The 21,073-nt window shown below is 30.1% G+C and overlaps 5 protein-coding genes across 5 annotated transcripts in view; 2 read left to right on the top strand and 3 right to left on the bottom strand.

Annotated features, from left to right (window-relative positions):
• Positions 1-275: 275 nt before the first annotated feature.
• Positions 276-1,671, bottom strand: LOC140448090 (nudC domain-containing protein 3). Its single transcript, XM_072541144.1, has 2 exons — positions 1,353-1,671; positions 276-1,057 (listed from the first exon to the last, which is right to left on the bottom strand). Exons 1-2 carry the CDS (start codon positions 1,451-1,453, stop codon positions 292-294), a joined length of 867 nt encoding a protein of 288 aa, XP_072397245.1. The 5' UTR covers positions 1,454-1,671; the 3' UTR covers positions 276-291.
• A 180-nt stretch (positions 1,672-1,851) lies between these two features.
• Positions 1,852-3,983, top strand: CNPYb (FGF signaling regulator protein canopy b). The gene is made up of 3 exons (XM_072541145.1): positions 1,852-2,498; positions 2,926-3,272; positions 3,772-3,983. The coding sequence occupies exons 1-3, from the start codon at positions 2,393-2,395 to the stop codon at positions 3,964-3,966; spliced, it is 648 nt and encodes a 215-aa protein (XP_072397246.1). The 5' UTR covers positions 1,852-2,392; the 3' UTR covers positions 3,967-3,983.
• A 745-nt stretch (positions 3,984-4,728) lies between these two features.
• Positions 4,729-5,273, bottom strand: mRpS33 (mitochondrial ribosomal protein S33). The gene has a single exon (XM_072541146.1). The coding sequence runs from the start codon at positions 5,163-5,165 to the stop codon at positions 4,800-4,802; it is 366 nt and encodes a 121-aa protein (XP_072397247.1). The 5' UTR covers positions 5,166-5,273; the 3' UTR covers positions 4,729-4,799.
• A 384-nt stretch (positions 5,274-5,657) lies between these two features.
• On the top strand, positions 5,658-8,035 carry mRRF2 (mitochondrial ribosome recycling factor 2). The gene has a single exon (XM_072541143.1). It carries the CDS (start codon positions 5,693-5,695, stop codon positions 7,943-7,945), a length of 2,253 nt encoding a protein of 750 aa, XP_072397244.1. The 5' UTR covers positions 5,658-5,692; the 3' UTR covers positions 7,946-8,035.
• A 3,334-nt stretch (positions 8,036-11,369) lies between these two features.
• Positions 11,370-21,073, bottom strand: part of gig (TSC complex subunit tuberin) — a 49,270-nt gene continuing 39,566 nt past the window's right edge. The window contains exons 17-24 of the mRNA XM_072541142.1: positions 20,427-20,651; positions 19,456-19,737; positions 18,957-19,295; positions 18,271-18,644; positions 16,496-16,669; positions 15,513-15,731; positions 12,629-12,799; positions 11,370-12,545 (exon numbers count right to left, since the gene is read on the bottom strand). Of these exons, the coding sequence (XP_072397243.1) occupies positions 12,345-12,545; positions 12,629-12,799; positions 15,513-15,731; positions 16,496-16,669; positions 18,271-18,644; positions 18,957-19,295; positions 19,456-19,737; positions 20,427-20,651 (1,985 nt within the window). The 3' untranslated portion in view covers positions 11,370-12,344. The remainder of the gene's footprint in view (positions 12,546-12,628; positions 12,800-15,512; positions 15,732-16,495; positions 16,670-18,270; positions 18,645-18,956; positions 19,296-19,455; positions 19,738-20,426; positions 20,652-21,073) is intronic.

Raw genomic sequence — 21,073 nt, 5'->3', positions numbered from 1 at the left:
AAAGACTGATGGCACTTGCTACGTCGTTCATCGAAAAAACTTTGGTTAGAAAAATATGAAAAGGTGATTTAAAGGTTCATCTCTGACAAAAAGGAAGGATTGAGCTTCATGTTAAGAAGTATGCTTTTGGTAACTACTTTTTTTTATTTCACAAATCAGTACCCTCTGAACAAAAATTTTCACCAGCTGCCACTGGTTTTTACATTATCTAGACACTAGTATTAATATTTGAATGAAAGACCATATGGTTTAGGTAAAAAATAAAAACACAAGCCTTGAAAATAAATTCAGTTAATTATATTTTACAGCTGTAGGATCAAACGGACCACTAAATGGTGACCCTTCTGCATTCCAAGCTTTCTTTAAAGTTTCATGAACCTCTAATTCTTCTGAAGTTGGTAAACCTAGCCTTTTTCTTTCGTGATTCCACTGTAACTCTTCTATTTTGACCTGAGCATGTTCTGGTAGTTCGTCATATGCTCTAGTACAATCAATTTTTGATATGTCTAGCTGTGGTTCACTTTTTATTAAACAATTCCACCACTTTTCTTGGCATTTATCTAAATGTAGTAGTAACTTTCGTCCATCCAGAGACCATACAGTCTCAGTAGCTTTACATTTTTCACACAGATCTCCACTCAGTATATAGTCGCCATCTCTTAACTTTACTGATATAGAGCTAGACTGAAGTTTAACCTCTAAATCTTTTGTACTGACATCTTTGGGGATTCTCACAATGACATCAATTTCTGTTATAGATTGTGACCAGCAGTAATGCTCAAAGACAGCACCATTATAATATTCAGACTTTGAAAAACTAAATTCTTCCACTCCATCTTCTAGTTCGTCTTTTGTTGTAGAAGAAACCTGGTCTAAATCTTCAGTAAAAGACACTACTGTTTCTTCAGTAGATACAGGTATTTCATTTGGAGTGTATATGATATCTGGTGACACTGGTTTCCATTTCAAAAATGTATGTCTGACTAACTTTTCAGCAAGACCTTCAGGCAAACCCACAGTAGCATTTTCTTCTTTGGACACATGATAAAAGTCGGTCCTACAAATTAGTTTATATTAATTATTGATTTTTGACAAAAAATGATAACTAAGCATATTTTACAATACAGGCTTATTCATATTAAGTTTAATTGGTATCTTGGACCCTGAAAATGGACCTAACCAGCAACAAGGGTAGCCTATGTTCTTCAAAAATAATCAGGTCTTTTTTTTTTCAAAGAGCTGTAGAAAAATAGAGTTGGGAGTTGAGAGTGTTCAATAGAAATATTCCAAAGATAAATTTTGAAGTTTTCAGTTAGTGACTTTGAAGTTTATTTAGAGAAATCTATTCTTACCTTCTTTGCAAAAAGCCAAATATGTCATCCAGGAACTTCGGCAGCGTTTTACAATCTCTGAGCATTTCAAATAACATATCATCATGATTACTTTCACACATTGTTCAATGTACCTTTAATAAAAAATGTTTTGTTTTGTACTAAAAAAATTTATTGATTTATTTACAAAGGTGCACTGAAGGAAAACAATCTTCTGGTTTTGCTTAAAAAGTCTTCTTCTTCTATTCATTGTAAGAGCAGCTACATCCTGTAACATGGACAGCTTAATTTTCCATAAGTTGTGTTGTTCTTGCTCGTATAGGGAACAAAACAAATAATCTCTGTCCCTTAAATGCATCTGAAAAATCAATTAGTTGAAAGAAATTTTCGACAGAAATTAAAATTTTCTTGAAGCTCGGGAGAAACAGATGAATTGGTTCGTTTAGTGGCCTCGTCTATTAAAGTTAACAGCAACTGTGGTTTTATATGCATTTGATTTAAAAATCGATAACTTACATTTGTTATTTTCAATTTCAATGTATTGTTAAATTGTTCTAAAAATTAATCTTGTATTCTCATCGTCTTATTTATAAGCTGATAATTGTCAATATAAGTTTCTGTATCAATATCGAACTTTAAAATATATTTTTCAGTCTTGTCTTACTAAATACGTTAGATTATTTAATACTTTAATCGTCGGCTATATACAAACACATACACAAGTGTATTAAAATTCTAATCTCATTTTATTATACTAATATCGTAAAATTTTATTTTAAAGTCTACCACCTACCTTCCCCATTACTCCATTAGGTATACGACTATAATTTATCCACTAGACTTCCAATAAAATTATTACACGTATCGTTTTATTTTTTTAATTAAATTTACCCGTAATCGATTGTAGTTGTAGTAATATATCAAGTTTTTCCCACAAATCTGATAAAAAGTTCGAAAGGTTAATAAAAGATAAATATTGGTCCAGTGTTGTCCAATATAATTTGAAGTGTGACCAACGATTGCCAACGAAAAGTTAATTGAGAAAAAGCAATAATTTAAAAATGGTATTATTGAATGCCTATTTTATGGTCTTATTTTGTGCCTTAGCCGTGTATTCAGATGACCCAGAGCAAGAACAGGGTGTAAAATACGCAAATAAATGTGAAGGTGAGAAAATTTCAAATCGATTTTAAGGTTAGATATAAATTTGCAGGTAAAGACAATGTATGTAAATAAAAAGTTCGGTCATGGAAGTCTGATGAATTAAAAATACTCTTCGGATTTCGTTATAATTCAAGAAATATAAACATGTGTATGATTTGGTATTATGAGAGAAGTCAAGTTATAAAGACAATAAAGCAGTTGTCACTTTAATCTGTTAGCTGCATAAACTTTCAAAATATAGGTATTAGCTCCAAAAAAGGGCAAGGTACTAGTTTAATAAACCGGAACCGTGTTTACGGAGATGAAATTTATATCAATGAATTCTACAATGACTTGCTATATTTTCAAAGTTAGTATTAAGTTTGATCTGTATTGTGTAAATGTAATTTATTATGAATAGAACTATAATTTATAAATAATGTCTTTTTAGTATGCAAAATACTGGCTATCGAATTGGAATCAAGACTGGAAGAAACAGGTAAAACTAGTGAGGTTATTGAAACAGGATATTCAGTAGATGATGTGAAACCTAAAAAGAAAAAGGCATATAAAAAATCAGAGCTAAGGCTTGTAGAATCATTGGAAGGTGTTTGTGATAGAATTTTAGAGTATAATATACATAAAGAAAGGGAAGACAGTACAAGATTTGCAAAAGGTCAAAGCCAAACTTTCCAAACATTACATGGGTTGGTTGATAAAGGTGTTAAAGTTGAACTTGGTATACCATATGAGCTATGGGATAAGCCTAGTGCTGAAATTACAAAACTTAAGACTCAGGTATAGTATTTTTAAACAATTAGCATTTTTATGATAAGAATAAAATCACATTAAACATTATACTCCAGTTGTCAGAGCAGAATTTAAAGTTTCTCATTATAAATTATCTAAAATGTTTAAAACTACTTCTTTTCAATTGCACAAGTACATTTTTCAAATGTCAGCTTGTTTCTATGAATTTTAGAGGTTTAGTGGCATTTTCATCTCGCAATGTTCCTGAGAGAATGGTTCGTTTTACACAAAAAGTGCTAATAACCATTTTTATTCAAAATTACCTCAGATACATTTTTTATTTGAAATATTTTTTTCTATAACATAACATCTTGGTAGTTTGATTTTTTCCGTTTTGCTCCTCTAAAAAGGAAGTTCTAGGAAGAAGCTGGGAATAGGAGTAGTAAACTTTTTTGTGTATTTTTTGGGGTCAAATCTCTGAAAACTGTACTATTAACAAAGAGCCAATGTTTATGGATATATTTTCTAAACAAATCTTAATTTTCAGTGTGAAACTTTATTAGAAGAAAATGAAGCTGATATAGAAGATTGGTATTTCAATCATCAAGGAAAATTGACATTGAAAAAATACCTTTGTGAAGATAGGGCACTGAAAAATCAGGAATCCAAATGCTTATATGAACAATTAAAAGGCGAAACTGGAGAAAGGAAGAATCCAAAGAAGAAGAAGCAAGAGTTGTAGTTTTTTTTATTTTTTTTTTAATAAAAATGTGTACAAAACTTTTAGAGATCATTTTAAATTGTTTTTCATTAATATAAACAATCCAGCAGCAACTCAACACGAATACAAACTTAACTAAAGGTCCTATTGTACTTATTTCCAAGTATTCCACCATCAAATATTTCTCCAAGAAATTTTTCTACAAATATCTTTATATAATATTCTTGTATTATGCTACACTAACTATGAAACAAAAAAAGGTGTAGAATGTTGTGTGTGTGTGTGTGTGTGTGTGTGTGTGTGTGTGGAGTATCATGGCATCAGACATTGCCACAAGACATGAAGACAGCAGAGCTGTAATATTTAGTGGCAATGGAAATTTATTGTGAATTAGTTATTGATGCAGAATTGAAGAAAACCAAGAGTTCAGATAACATTCAAGGAATATATGATTTGAATCACCAATAGATATGTTTTCACAAATACAGACAGGATTGTATTCCAATTTTATATAAATGGGATGGAAAGTGACCATGATTTTGTTATAACAAGTTAATACTGACATTTGTGCTCTAGTATAATTATAGGTGAAATAAGGAATGTTTTTTGGAAGTGAAGGGTGTATAACTTTAAAAAAATATAAAAATGTGAAATATAAAATTTCTATTTGTAAGCTTTGTAGGTATAATTCATTCATTTTGTGTGCTATCTGTGGCTCTCTAGTTGAGTGAAATATATTTTTTTAACAATATATTTTTAAAACATGAATGAGAATAAGTGGAGTAAATTAACAATTTATTCTTTATTAATAACTATATTTACATTCTATACATTTACAACTAAATTAGAGACTTTTATTCTTTCTTGCCTGCTGCCTCTTTTTCTCTTTCAGCCTTTGACTTCCTAATATGTTTGGGTTTACCTCTTAGAGCTCTCATTCTATCCATCTCATCTTGAAAATCTGCATGTTCGTCTCTGTATAAACCATAATGTCTTAACTTCATCATTAGTTTCCCTGTTTCTATATGTCTTGGGTAGTAAGCATATACTTCCCTCTGTAAATGAACTGGCTCTGCACTAAATAATTTGACGACTTTCATAGATTTAGGATTCGTTGGTCGAACAACTTCTCCAAATATTCTATTACTTAGCCTGTTCATTCGTCGAGCATATTCTGTAGTTTGTTTTATTAAATCTGTATATTTTGCATATTTACTCATTTTTTAGAATTCCACTCTAACAAGATATAAATTCTTTAATATTTACAGCATCCAGTTATTTAGTTTGTTTTAAAAAAAGGTTATTTTCTTCTTTCTTAATCACCATTAATTCGGCACATTACGTTTGCTATAAAGTACTCAGACACTAAAAAAAGTACATAGATCGAAACTGAGAATAAGAAAAAAAGTGTTATTGAATATTTTCTACATCATCTAAGAAACTTAAATAAAACTATTTTTTATTTTCTAATATAGGAAACCATAATAATTTTATTAAAAAAGCAATAGGGGGAATTAAGTTTCTCTGTGTTATAATTTATCGTAATATCGATTAATATATGAGAACCGGTTAATTAGCAAACTTTTATATAATACAACTATATAATTTTATATTTTTTTCACATAGTTACATAAATAATAGGCTGTTTCTTCTTCTCGTCTTGGTTTGAGGTTTGAGCTTTGAAACTAAACCAAAAAGAATAAGAAATTGAAAGTTGCTCTTCTTCTAGGTTAGGCACAAATTTAAAATGAATTCAAATTTAAGAAATTTTGGATTTAATTTTAAAAGAACTTTACGAAAACTTAATAAACATTATACAAAAATAAATCAGTATAATACTGCCAAAGAAATTCAGAGTGTGTCCATTGAAAAAATACGAAATATAGGAATTTTGGCTCATATTGATGCAGGCAAGACCACCACAACAGAAAGAATGTTATTTATAACTGGATTAATTCAAAATATGGGGGAAGTTCATCGTGGAAATACAGTTACTGATTATATGGAACAAGAACGTGAAAGGGGAATTACTATTACGTCAGCTGCTGTAACATTCTACTGGAAAAAGAATCAGTTCAATCTAATTGATACTCCTGGTCACATAGATTTCACGATGGAAGTAGAACAGACTCTTAATGTGTTAGATGGAGCTATTGTAGTTCTTGATGGTACTGCTGGAGTTGAAGCACAAACATTAACAGTGTGGAGACAAGCTGAAAAATATAAAATTCCTAGAATTATTTATGTGAATAAGATGGACCGAAGTAATGCAAGTATATTGCTTTCATGTGAAACTATTGAACAAAAGCTACAAATTCCATATTTATTACTACAATTACCTGTAATTGAAAATAGAAAATTGACTGGTATAATAGACATATTAACTAAGGAATTAATTACATATGGAGCAGAAAACATTAAATTAATTGAAAGAATTCAGTTAACTGAAAAAAACTTTCCAAAACACTTTCAAGAGGCTAAATTAGCTAGATCCAAATTAGTAGATAAATTATGTAATTATGATGATAATTTGGCAGATCAGGTCTTGATTTCTGAATCTTTAGATAATATTCCAACAACTGATATTGTAAAATCTTTGAGGACAGTAACAAAAAATCAGACTGCAGTTCCTGTATTGTTAGGAAGTTCCTACAAAAATGTAGGAGTGCAAAATTTGATGGATGCCGTTATTTTGTATCTACCTGCACCAAATGAAAAAAACACACTTTTCTCGTCATTTGAGGACAATTTATGTGCAAGGGCATTTAAGGTTATCCATAATAGGCAGAAGGGACCACTGGTATTTTTAAGGATATATAATGGGCAAATAAAAAGAGGACAGAAAATTTATAACATTAAACAAGACTGTTCAGAACAAATAGGAAAATTATTTGTGGCATATGCCGATGATTTTAAAGAGATTGACTCCATTGCTAATGGAAATATAGCTGTGGTAACAGGAGTTAAAAAAGTAATGTCTGGTGATTTAATTACAACTTCAAACAATGCTAGTCAAAAAGCAAAGAACAACATTCTTAGAAAAAACAAAGATAGAACTATGGAAGAGAAAGATATTAACAAGATATTTGGCATTGGTGTTGCAGTCCCAGAACCTGTATTTTTCAGATCTATTGAACCACCAAGTGCTAGTAGTCAAACTCATTTAGACCAAGCATTATCAGAGCTACAAAGGGAAGATCCTAGTCTTAGAGTTACATACAATTCAGAAACTGGACAAACAATACTAGCTGGAATGGGGGAATTACATTTGGATATAATAAAAGACAGAATTATGAAAGAATATAAATTAGAGGTTGACTTGGGTCCTTTACAAATAGCTTACAAAGAAACACCCACTGAAAAACTAACTGATACATTAACTGTTGAGACCAAAATTGGTTCTAGCAAACAATTTATAACTGTTAAATTAACCTTACAACCCATTGATGATTTGGCACATACAAATGAAGTACTAAAATTAGATAAAAGTCCTGAATATGCTAGTAATATCGCTAGTATATTTCCTAAACATTTGGTAGCAGTAAGACAAGGTGTGGAAGTTGGATTGTCACATGGTCCTAAAATCAGCTGTCCTGTAATTAATGTGCAAGTTATATTACATTATTTAGAAGTTGGTAGAGGAACATCTGACACAATGATAACTGCAACTGTGACTCAACTGATACAAAAAATCTTGAAACAAGTGAATACCTATATTTTAGAACCTGTAATGAGTTTAGAAGTTGTAGCCCCAGAAGAACATCTATCAGTAATCGTTGCTGATTTATCTAGAAGAAGAACAAATATTAACAACATAGGAATGAGAGGTAACTCCAAAGTAGTTCTTGCTAACACTCCATTATCAGAACTATTAGGATATTCTACAATATTAAGGACAATATCGTCTGGTACAGCTACTTTTACTATGCAGTTTTTGGATTGCTCAAAAATGTCACCAGAGTTAGAAATGTTGGCTATTAAAAGTGTTCGAGGTTTTTAATGTTAAATTAGACTGGTACAAAGTGTATATTTATATTTCTTTAAATTATTATCTGTGATATTATTGAAATACAAAGTATTTTAACTAACAGTATTATTTATTTAAAAGTTTAAGCCTCCTCTGTAAAAACCAATAATATAATCCTTATAATCATTAATAATATAATCCTTTTTTACCTTTACTTCACATATCCTTGTATCCATTGCAGGTTTTGTGTCCATTTTAGCCCAAAATATTCATCTAATTCACATCATTTAAACTTTTGCTTCATTTTGTGACTAGTTTTTCTATTATATTTTACAGCTTCTGCTTGGTCTGCCTGTTCTTCTTCTTTTGCATATTTTTTAAGCTTCTATCACTTTCTTCAGTAAAATTGTTACTCATCCTTAATATCTATCCAAACCATTCACTTTGTTTTTTTTTATTTTGGATTTTATACTATGTGGTTATTATTCATGTTCATTTTCCTTTCTACTCCAAATTGTTTTCTGTGTAATGTTTCTTTCTATTTAATATTGTAACATTTCATTTCTATCTTAACTTACTTTCATGTTTTTTTGTAGTATCCATGATCCTATTACAGTAGATAGTACCTACTATCCCATTGTAAATTTTTAGTTTTAGTCTTCAATTGTATTCATTTTTACGCAGAGTTGTTTTATTTATTGTAGTATAAGTCTTTTATATCGTCTAGTCTAAATACAGGGCATACTGGGTGGGGAAGTTCAGAAATTATGTCTTCATTTAGCAGATTAGGACTTGATTTCTGAATCTTTAGATAACATCCCAACAACTGGTATTGTAAAATCTTTGAGGACCATAACAAAAAATCAGACTGCAGTCGCTGTGTTGTGAGGAAGTTCCTATAAAAATGTTAGAGTGCAAAATTTAGCAGGTCGTTAGCCACAGATATTTGTTTGTTATTTTTTACAGTGATATATTAGTTTTGTTATATCTATGATCGTTTTATTTAAATGACAATGTTTATTTCTTTCAAATAGTTAATTATTCTCATGTTATGGAAACTTATAAATACTCTATACTAATTGGATGGTTTTAAGCAAAAAAGAGTTAACCCACTTAAGTCTGATTTATAGAGATAAACACATTAACGCATCACTACGCAAAAAAGTATTATTTGTTTAATTAATACATTTCGTGAATTTATTTTGAAAAATCATCTTTTTTGGATCTTTAAAATATTGAAAAACTATTAATCCATCGTTTTATAATTTTTTAATCGACTTGACTTCGAAAAAATATTAATTATAGTACTTTTTATATAGACGATATGCCTACTTTTGGACTGGAGTATATTTCTTACCATCGTGGTGTGAGATAACTGCTACCTCCTCGCTTGGTTCCCGCTGACTACCATTATGATATTAACTTGCCTATTATTACAAATTAATTAATCATTATTAACATTGTTATAAGCAAATTAGTATTAGCTAAGAGCAACAACATTTACACGTACTTAAAAGGCTGTTAAACTATCTACTATTCTTACCTTTAAAACGTTAATAATTTTCAATATCTCTGTAACATTTATTTTAACAAAAGGCGGTAGTATCTAGGTTCAATACATATAATGAAAAGAATATTATTTAGTTGAATATACTATGTAGTAATTAAACACTAAGTTAACATTTGGCTTCATTTTTGAAACCAAATAATTTATTCATTTATTCATGTATGAATAAAAAAATCAGTTATGAAGATTATATTTTATTAAATGTCATAAATTTATCCATAATATTTATTTTAATATTAATTAATGTCATCAGTTTATTTTCAATTAAGTATAAATCAATTTAAGAGTATATAGTAATAATTTCACCAATATTTATTCATTGTGAAAATTAAGTTTTACTAGTACCTAGTTGTTATTTTAAAACAAGATTAAATAGTACCCATACAGCGTAAAAACTTTCACATAGACATTCATTAAAAGTTACTGTTAAATATTTCAAAAATAATTCAGGAATGCTTTTTGTTGTTATTAAAGATTATGAATGAAATGAAAGTTTCGTTGAAATGGAAAATTTAAGAATTTAGTAAAACATTTTATTGAATACTTTTTTGAACAGGACAATTGTTCAATGAAATAATTTCTAAAATAGTCTAAAAAGTTTAATGAAAAGCCCTGAGAAAATGAAATTTTTAGTGGAATATATTTTGAAAATTTTTTAAAATTTCTCGTAAATTTTTGGGCACGAAAACAGTATAATAAAAAGTTACGTGGGAGTTTTTCATAGTGTTGAAACAAACCTATTTTTAATTCAAATTTATAAAATTTTATTTACATTTAATTAAAAAAATAAATACTTTGAATATTGTAAATTTTATACATTTTAAAATTAAAAATTTAACAATGTAATATATTAAAAATAAAGATTTCATTGTGAAAAAAAAACAAACAAAGAAAGCTTGCAAATCAATGGCATCGACATTTGATTAAGCGGAGATGCATAAGTTAAATAAATAGCTCCGTTCGTACTCCTTTCCCACTTTCCCTATGTATATACAGTGATAAGTGCATTAAGAACCGGCAAAATAAAGCAAAAGATAGAAAACATAATACGTTGTGAAATAAAAAGAGATGAAAGTAGTAGAGGTGGGAAATTATCGATAGAAACCTCTAATTTACATTACATTAGGACTATCGATAGTTTCCCGCCTTTAGACGTTAGCTTATGAGCTAGTTGACTTCAGTCATAATATTACAAGTATGACGTCGGACATTAACATTTTTTAAATTTCGCATAAAGTAAAAACTTATTGAAGGCAATAAAGCAAAGCGTTTAATTAGTAGTAATTTGATAATTAATTCTGTGTTGACGAATACAGAATAACAAGCTATGATAATTCTGTATTGAGAAGAGTGTATGCGACGTCTCAAATCACAGTTTATTATTGATCAATACTTTAATTTTGGATAAAAACATACTCATACTTAAACTGTTTTTACTTACATTACGTGATACGTATTACTATGACTGAAGTCAACCAGCTCATAAGCTAACGTCTGAAGGTGGGAAACTTTCGATAGATCTAATGTAATGTAAAGTAAATTATAGGTTTATATCGATAATTTCTCATCTCTACTACTTGCATCTGTTTTTATTTCACAACGTATTATGTTTTCTATCTTTTGCGTTATTTTGCCGGTTCTTAAGGCACTCACCCCTGTATATTTCATGATGGTTTTAAGCCGACTGCCACGGTTTGAGTTTATGCAGTCGCCTTCTTAAGGATTGATTTTAAGTATAATAACCGTAACCAAATCGCCCATTTGGACTGTCCTTCTATATGCGTCTATATTCTTTATTAGTAGCTTCTCCATAAATTCTTGCAAATAAAGAGGTTTTTATAAATTTTACAGGTTCCAAAAGGAGTATTAATTTTAATATTAAAACGAATATTTTTATTTTTTAGTCCCTTTTATTTGAATACAAATAACATTTTAACACTTGACAAATACGATTTTCAAAATGAACATATGTAAATAGAAATAACTTGCAAATACTGCAAGTCGACGTTATTATTAGTTTACAATCATTACAACTACATCTATATCCCTAATACTTTAATTTTGTATATATAGAATAATATATCATAAAAGAAATAAAGTCTTAAAAGTTTATTGATAAAGTGCTGCTATTGGTCACATTATAGGAATTAAAAAAGTATATTTACTTTGTAAAATAAAACACGATGTTTACAAGCTGCACTTCGGTATAAGCAAATAATATTCACACAAACAAAACAAGAAATTCAACATTTTTTTAAATTTTCACAAAAATAATTTTATAAATCAACAGTTCCTTTTAAAATATTTTACATGCAGTATCTAATGAATAATTAGCACATTTATGAGGAGAGAATTATTTGTGGAATAAGTTGTCATCTGTCATTTGTCAAATGTAGTAAATATGTTGAAAAGTATTTCTGTTTGTCCGATGCAAACTCTCGTAAGATTTCCACAATAAATTAGCAAAATCTCCATTGCTGACATAAAAGTTTAAAATAAACAAAACTGTGAACGATTATAACAAGTTTCAATGAATTTATTTATATGGCTACATATGTTAACTTCAAACGCAACGAATCAGAAAAAATTTAAAAACTTTTGGACAATCGCCACAAGTTAATATATACAGAGGTGTCTATTAAATTAGAAGACTAGAGCAGAAGAGATCATTCAAACACAAAAAGACAGACTCTAGATATATAACTTTAAAAAGCATAACTTGGCATAGAAACAGTTAACATATATCACATCACTGTGAAAATTTAAAAAGACAATAAATATTCAGTATGTTATTTATGAAATAAAATATTCAAATTTGCATTCTTAAAATTACAACCTTAATAAAGGTATTAAAAAATATAAAGTTTATGTATAATCCGTAAAATCTTCCATATATTTGTTTTTGACTTCATCGTTACTTTTTTCGTTTTGATAAATGCTTTCATTGTTCTTCTGATCCTGAATAGCTCTGTTCCTGATCTTTTTAATCTGTCTTAACCTTTCGATCCAATTGGAAGCTGCTGGTTCGTTGGGATGTTTTAAAGATTTTGTTACTATAGATGCCATCTAAAAAATAAATATAATAGATACGAAATTGAATTATGTGTGATATCTGTCTTTATATCTGAGAAATTATAAAAAATACTCACATTAGTATGTAGAGCTATCTGCCTTGCGAATATTCCCACATTTTGATCTGATACTAATTTTGGTTCGCTAGATGCAATCAAATTCGATAGTTCTTCTTTTACCTTAACAGTAACTCTGTTGATTCCCATATCTAAAGGCTGAATAATTATGCAAGCAAATGTAAACTGCCCCTAAAATTTAATTTTTATTATTAAATGTAATAATTATAATAATATACGTACATACATATATATATATATATATATATATATATATATATATATATATATATATATATATATATATATGTGTGTGTGTGTGTGTGTGTGATGGGCAATATGATTAATGCCATGATATCACAGCCGAGCTTTTACAGAACATGGATGAACCTGATCTCCCCCTCTGAACATGGAATTATTGTGAAAATTGTGCAATTAGATGAGAAGAATTAGCAAATGGTCCAGTAATTGGTGTACTGCGCTAATTACTCCAATTCATAAGAAAAGTACAACTACAGAATGTAGTAACTACCGAACCATCTCACTAATTTCAGACACAAGTAAAATTCTATTGGGAATCATCAAATGTCGCATGCAGACATACCTGGATAACAAAAATTACAAGAACAAGCGGGCTTCGATAAGGGTAAGGGCACAACGGAAACAAATCCTCAATACGAAATTATTGAAAACGATCGAGAATTTAAAATTCTTATAATCATCTGCTTCCTGGATTACCAGAAGGCATTTGACTGTATAAACTGGAAAGTTTTGTGGAAAATTCTACACTAGATTGGATTTCCTAATCATCTGTCAGCTCTGGTGACGAGCATATATGACAGTATCTGTATGACAGGCAAAAAGATCTCAAACCTAGATATGCAGACGATACAACTCTAATAACTGCACTCGAAGAAGAAATGTCAATGCTAAAGCTAGTAGAAACCGAAAGCAATAGATGTGGTCTAAAGAACAATAAACAAAAATTATGATAAAGGAAAGACCATGTATAAAGACCGGTTTCTCATTTAATTCTGATAAGTTTATTACTAGTGGACCAAGTAAGCGAAAATATCTATTACAACATCTTTATGTATAACATTTTACTGCTCTGTTGTGTAAATCAGCGCTGCTCAACAAGTTTTCTTATTTTATTGATAGTACCTACGGAATATAATACATATATCGTATTCTTACAGTGAATTTATTAACAAACATGTAATAATGATTTTTGTTTAATTTCTTGTGACGTACATTGTAGGTTAACAAATAATCTAATTTATGCTTCTGCAATATAGCTTAGCGATATGCAATGTCTTGAAAAATGATTAATGTTATATAAAGACTGTTATCGACAAAGAAATATATACAACGGCGGCGATATCTGTGAAGATCGTGTTACTAGCAAATACTTGTCATCATATATTTATTACATTTTTGTTGATGGTTCAAAATTAAATGATCGGGTATTATTTAATATCTTAGTATATACTAATCTTGTATACTAATAACATTAGTAAAATAGTCAATCGGCAAATATGTTATTTAAAACATAGGAACAGTTTTTGCAATCTTAGTATTTAACTTATTGTTGTTATACGATATAGTATCGGCTGTTTGTGTTCGATTGCTTTGTCTGTTGTAGGACTCCTCATCATTTTCAAGTTGTAGTAGTTTTATTCATAGCGGTGCTAAATAAAATAAAATGATCAATTTGGAAGAAAATAAAAGACAGTCGAAACGTAGTGTTATCTCCAGAAGAACGGCGTTTAAGTGAAAGTGGAAATTTATTTTAATTTGGAAAAAAAAATAACATGGGTCCATTGAGATCTATTATGACAGTTCAGAAACGCACATGTGATGCTTGCGGTATTCCGGAGAATTAACAGCATGAGTGAGGATAAAATAAGTAAAGTAAATAAGAAAAACCATCGACATCCGAAAACTTTAGATTTGCCCCAGTCAAATAAGTTAGCAATTAAAAATATTATATATAGTATGTATAAAGCTAAAGATCATGTAACAAAGAGTGCTTTGTTGTAAAAAAAAAGGTACAAGGAACTGTGTCATTAACCAGTTTCGAGAATACTGAAACATTTAGGTTTGTGTGAACTCTCTAATGTTGTATCAAAATGGTGGCATTTTTTAAGAAAATACATCAACAATAAAACCTGTGAAAATCAAAGGCAAGTAGTATTTTTAGACGAAACTTGGATTTTCGCTAAAGGTAATATGTCAAAATCATTTTGGCAAGATGACACCACGAAATGCTATTCCTCTAGCCGTTCCAGTAATGGTAAAATATTTTATCATACTTCGTGCCGGAAATGATGAGGTCTTTATTCCCGACGCAAGCTTTTTTTTTTTTCGTCCACAAAGAGTACAGACGATTTCCACGGAAATATGGATGCAAATTCTTTTAAAGAATAGTTTAAAGATAATTTGTTAAAAAAATTATAGTATAGTATAACTCTCGGTCCCGGTCATGACCTATGTCTAAATCCAACATTCTTACTGAATATAAAATATATGAAATTAAATCATTTACTTTTCAAGTGATTGGAATTAAATTTGAAATTTTAAAAATTGTGTGAGGTTCACTGATCATCGCTTAATTACTAACCGGTCTTTATACATGGTCTTTCCTTTAGTCGATTAGTCACACTCATTATAAACAACAGGAGACTGACCAAATGAAAATAATTAACGAGTTCAATTATTTAGCGACCCGGTATGGATAACAATGACTAAGACTGAGAGAAGCCTATGTCCAGCAGTGGATACGATTGGCTGGACGATGATGATATGTTTAAAAACTTTACTTTTGATAACGAACGTATAAAAAATGTTTATTAAACTGCCAAGAAAGCAAATAAAATCTTTACAATAAAGAACGATAACCTACCTTAAAAGTACTCATATTAACGTCTTCTCCACTTTCGTTGTAAATTATAGTAACAAAATTATTTCCGATGTGCATCTTCTTATTGTTACAAGTCGGATCGGATTCCTTATTGGGCATCATTGTAGCTACATGAAACATTACCCTGGTGACATCATCTTGCCATATATAGGCAAACTTTCCATCATTTCCGTGTTGGTCTAATCCACCAAGGAAAAATGTCTTAAAACAAAATCATTTAAACAAATATTTTTGGAAATTTCTATTTTTCTGGCAAAGTTTCAAATGTTCTGATTTTTGTTGATTATGAGAAAACTTTTGAACTGAATAAAAAATCTTCCAAAACTTGACTATGATGTTTAAAGTTACGTTAAATAATAAAATCAGGAGAAGTGAAGTAATTAGAGAATACTCCGCGAAGAAACAATTTATATTGGCTTATAACACAAGCAGGTCAACGATTTTTGTATTATGAAAATGGAATTGGTTGTTTTAAACGCCATGGTTCAACCGAATTACCATTTTGCAGCAGGTTTTGTCGGATATATAAACCCTTCGTACTATTTCAATACTAATTGAATGAGTTATTACTTTTATTTCCGTTCTTTGTTTCCAGTAGGTGTTTGAGAAAACTCTGAGTGGTTTTTTCTATCGATGTTTTGATTTTAGTATATTAATAAGGATCTGCAATTCTACGATTTTTGTATATATTTCTGTGGAATATTGAAAGAAAAAAGAAGGGTGGCGATTGGAAAATGGAAATTGTGATTTTTTATATAGTCTTGATGGAAAATAAATACAATTTTTGAAGATCAATAAAGTAATCTATAAAATATTCTTTTTAACTTGGAGTGAACAATAAACTGGTAAGTTTACAGGTCAAATAATCGATACGAATCGATTTTTTAGTGTTTTTAGTGATTTCCTAAACACAAAAAATGAAAATTTTATTTCTGTAGCTGTAAACTAATCGGTTTGGTACTTACCTGAGGATCGACGTCAGACAATTTCACAAGAGTGCCAAGCTGTTGCAAAAATTGGACATATCTTAAAGAACCAAATCGATTTTTATATATTTCAACTTCGGAGTTGATTTGTCCTTCACGAACATATAAAACGCCGATTTTATGGGTTTCGTAAGGGGGAATGGTATCTAAAACCTGAATATTAAAGATGAATTATTATTTACAGTTTGTGTATAAACATAATATTTTTTAACATGCCAGTTTATTTTCACGTAATGGTTTTATAAATAATATATGGTTAAATCTACAAGACAAGAACAAACAATAGTGATTCATCTTGCAATGTAGCAAATATGTCATAAATGTATGCAGTTCATAGACCAAGAGCTGCTAGATTTTGAATATATTTATCAATATCTAAACATAATATCCAATATCTAGCTTTATGAACTGAAAAATGGAAGATGGCCGGGACCTGGAGTTAATGCAGTAGAACTGTTTAAATATGGAGTTTCAGTAATATTAACCAGATTAAAACCTCGAATTAACTTAATTCGAATCCAATAGAAGACACCAAACAAGTGTAAAATAGCCCTAATATCATCCATGTTTAAAAAGGGTAATAGAAAGATACTAATTGCAATAGGAAGTTAACTAACAAGCTCTCCTAGTTGTCTTTAGGGAAAAATAATTCAAGCTAGGTTGAGGATCTGCTATCGAAAAATATCAGGATATTGTGAGTACTGCCTTACTATTTTGAATGACCGTCTAAAATCCTCATACATGCTGTACATTTTTTGCACAGATAGTTCACCCTCTATGTACTTTCTTTTAGTTTATCAGCCATACAATAATGGCTTTTTATTATGGGGAACATAAGGATAACAGAGAACATAAGGATGCTCTCTAAAAAAATTAGCAGCTTCATCGGATGTAAATTTTTTCTGTGTTCATTCGTTCGACCTAATACGGAATGTTTGATGTGACTGCAAAACGTATTATGATGCCAAAGTACTCTCTGTTGGACATTTAACTTAAGTCATAATATAACATATTGAGAACGATCGTAAAACCGTATATTTGTATTTGTATGTATATAAAATTACAGTTAGGTCAAAAATTTTATAAGTAATCACCAGTGGGAATACAGGTTGTGACTTGAATTGGGTAGAACCTCGACATTACTGGCACTTACGACGTAATATTTTCCATATTTTTGTGAAGGCTAATATCGAAAATTATCGAAACACTCAATAGAAAAACCTCTCGATTACATGCACAATAATTATTTCATTTGAATTTGTTTAATTGATTTATTTTTATTATAACTTAACCGCTAATTAACTACCATGGACCTCGAGGTAGTTAAATATTTCTCGTATTTTTTGTAATATACTTATTTTTCAAATTATTTTGTTATATATATGGAAGCTCGCATTTACCTCTGAGAATGCTAGCGGTCTGTTACACATTGGCACAGGTGATTATAGCTTACTGTTAAGTATGCACCTGCTTTGTGCTCAAAGAGATTTAGTATGACTTGGACAGTTGTAAGGCAGCGCCCTGAACGTTGTCGATCCAAGAGGCGAGACTGGTGACAAGATGAACGAAGACAGACAATACAAAAACCACGTGCAACGGTAAGTAAATTAGATGAAGTATACGCATCTAGTTGTTCCTTAGTGCTACATAAAACTACAGGAAAATTATTGACTACATAAGAGAAGTGCCCACTTCCTTACTTTTAACAGTGTTAAAAAAAAAACAAGAACAAATTTAAATGTGTGATATCGTACCTTAAATGCTCTGTTAACAACCTCCGTTATTTTGAGCATTATGGGCTGCTCATTTTTATTTCCAAATTTGGCAGTGTGATAAAACTGTAAAAAGACAAAACTTGGATTAATGCCACTCTTTGGAGCATCTTTCTTCTTTTTTTGCTGTTCTGCCTGTGCTAGTAGTTCCGATCGAGATTTCCTAGTCGATGGACTACTAGTTGAAATTGTATACACTCTATCTCGTTTTTGCGTCAAATTGGGATCTAATGTAGTCAGTCTTTCCACGCTACCGCTGTTTTTGCGTTCTCTGGCTCTTTCTCTAGCCCAGTTTAGATTTGAAGCAGCGTTTTTGTCTATTGTCGAAGCCGAAGAACTCTTCTGTAAATCTCGACCTAAAACAAATTTAGTTAGATTGACTACATATAATACGTTTCCAAAAAGACCTAAGAGTAAGTTAAGACTTTTTTTTTAGGGCACATGAATTTATATATGGGATTTAGCTATATTAAATATTCTTTTTTAAATAGTGAATTTTACCATTTTTTGGCTTCCGAAAAAAACGACGTTTTAACAAACTTTCGGCATTGCCAAGAATTTGGTAGAATGTATCTTGATTAATTCGTATAAACAATGAAGAAAAAGAAACATTTAAGTATTACAAATCAGAAACTGAAAAAAAATTTAAAAAAACCTAATATTCTTACCATCTCTGTCTTTTCCAATTCCGTATGCATGCCTACCAAACCTTGGAGAAGTTTGAGTGGGACTCTGAGGTGGTTTGCTGCTTAACGGAACCAAGTTACTCAAGTTTGGTAAATTTGTTGGTCTTTTCATAAATTCTGGAGGCTGATTACTAAACGATGTTACATTCGGAGTAGGAGGAACAGTTTGGTATGGTTTGGGGGGAATGTTTTCTTTGGGAGGCGATGATCCTGGATAGCTGCGACAACTCAAGAGAGAAGGATGGTGAGAGGTAGTAAAACCAGTTTGAGATGGGTCTGATTTCAGTAAGGCTAGTGGCTCGTTTGATGGTGGAGTTGTACCTACATCAATTATAAAAATGTTATTAATATTAATAATTTTCAACGCCAGTTGCAATATATTATTATACATAATCGGCTTTACAGCGGTTCTTGTCTATTATATTATACAGCTGAATTAATAAAAAACTAAAAAATTTAAGATACATAAACCACAACTTACCAGATCCAGCTATCTCTTCAGGTATGGCTTCGCAACTAACTCTCATATCTTTTGTATATCCTTTGTTCTTTTTACCTCCTTCATCATCGGAATTCTTCAGATCCTCGTCCGATAACATTTTTTGATGCAGAAAAGGGTTTTTCCAACTCGCTGACATTTCCGGGCTAGAATTAGATCGACGCACGGGATTCCTTGATCGATTTCCGTCGTCGTAAATATTGTCTAATTCTTCGTCGACACTATCGTGGGAGTTTTGCCTAGAAGGTGTCTGTTTTGGAGAACCTTCAACGTAATAATTTTATTGTCATTTAATTTAACATTTATAATAAGTATGATTAAAGTATTTCGGTAATAAAAATCAGGATTTTAGAAAATTGAAAAACTGTTTATTTTTGAAAATGTAATTGAAAACGGAGTCCAATTTGAATAAAGGATAGAGATGATTCATATTAAAAAACAACAAAAATGTATTAGTAACAAAACTGCTATCAAGGACCTTTATATATACAGAGTGATTCATTAAGAATGTCTCATCTTTGAGATTCTAAACCTCAAAATATGATGATTCTGCCCAACATGCCTTATACAAATATTGCTAGTTTTCGAGATACCGGTTGTTGAAAGTTTAAATATTAATTTTAATTTTGGCAATAATTTTGTATTTTTTCACAATTTTTATTTTTGTTTTTTAATTTGTTATTGTTACAAAGTTGGAGAATAAAATTGCGCGTGGAATATTTTAAATATAATTGTCAAAATGTCTCTCCTAATGAGTTACGTTATAATAAATAGTTCAGTATTTTTTTAATTATAATTTGTAACTCCAGTGCCCTGTACAGCAAAAGATCGAAATTTTCAGAACTAAATGAGGCTTTACTTAAGATATATTACTCGTTTCTTTATTTTTTGTTTTATTTAAACTACAAACTTATAGGTAGATTATTTTATCAGAAATATATGATGTGACTTACCTGTTAAACTAGTATTTGAGCCAGAAATCGCCGAATTGCCTTTTTCCTCTTCCTCTTTTTGCTCTTCAGAAAATTGTCTAGTTAGGGGAGGTCTTATATGGGGATTCGAGTCTTCAAGTACCAATGAGGGTCTGAATAATGTTGATACTTCATTTAAGGGAAAGTCATAAATAGCATGAGTAAAACTCATTGTGTTTTGTATCCGCATTACCCAAGAATTATCTCCTAAAAAGAAGAAAAACTGTTAAATAAGAGAATTAACACGTAGATTATTATAGTAAAATTCGTATAAAATGACTAATAATTCTGAAAAAATGTTAATGGCGCAGATAATAGGATATGTATGATAAGTCATAGTAGTAACTGTCAAAAATGAATTTGTTTAATATTTAAATACTGTAAAAACATAGAATTTGGTTTGACAATTGAACACAGTTACGTATAAGAGTTAATACAAAATAAAATCCATTATTTCCTCCAATCCAAAGTCAATCACACTATTTTCTACATCATTTTTTATCCCATGCCCCAACCTCCATGAACTCTTTCTATTCCTGCTTTTTCTCTATTAATATGTCCATTCAAGTCACCTCTAATAAAACACTTTTCGTCTACAGGAATCTCGAGCATCTTGCAATCAAGGTCAC

This window comes from Diabrotica undecimpunctata, chromosome 8 (assembly GCF_040954645.1).
Source record: "Diabrotica undecimpunctata isolate CICGRU chromosome 8, icDiaUnde3, whole genome shotgun sequence".
Classification (NCBI taxonomy): Eukaryota; Metazoa; Arthropoda; class Insecta; order Coleoptera; family Chrysomelidae; genus Diabrotica; species Diabrotica undecimpunctata.
This window is presented reverse-complemented; position numbering and strand designations above follow the sequence as displayed.

What these genes read in the sequence shown, in the direction of transcription:
- mRpS33 (XM_072541146.1), bottom strand. Translation starts at nt 5,165, where the DNA reads ATGAGTAAATATGCAAAATATACAGATTTAATAAAACAAACTACAGAA.
- CNPYb (XM_072541145.1), top strand. Translation starts at nt 2,393, where the DNA reads ATGGTATTATTGAATGCCTATTTTATGGTCTTATTTTGTGCCTTAGCC. An exon ending in ATACGCAAATAAATGTGAAG is followed by an intron (nt 2,499 to 2,925) that starts GTGAGAAAATTT and finishes ATGTCTTTTTAG; the next exon opens with TATGCAAAATACTGGCTATC. An exon ending in TTACAAAACTTAAGACTCAG is followed by an intron (nt 3,273 to 3,771) that starts GTATAGTATTTT and finishes CTTAATTTTCAG; the next exon opens with TGTGAAACTTTATTAGAAGA.
- LOC140448090 (XM_072541144.1), bottom strand. Translation starts at nt 1,453, where the DNA reads ATGTGTGAAAGTAATCATGATGATATGTTATTTGAAATGCTCAGAGAT. An exon ending in TTTGGCTTTTTGCAAAGAAG is followed by an intron (nt 1,058 to 1,352) that starts GTAAGAATAGAT and finishes ACTAATTTGTAG; the next exon opens with GACCGACTTTTATCATGTGT.
- mRRF2 (XM_072541143.1), top strand. Translation starts at nt 5,693, where the DNA reads ATGAATTCAAATTTAAGAAATTTTGGATTTAATTTTAAAAGAACTTTA.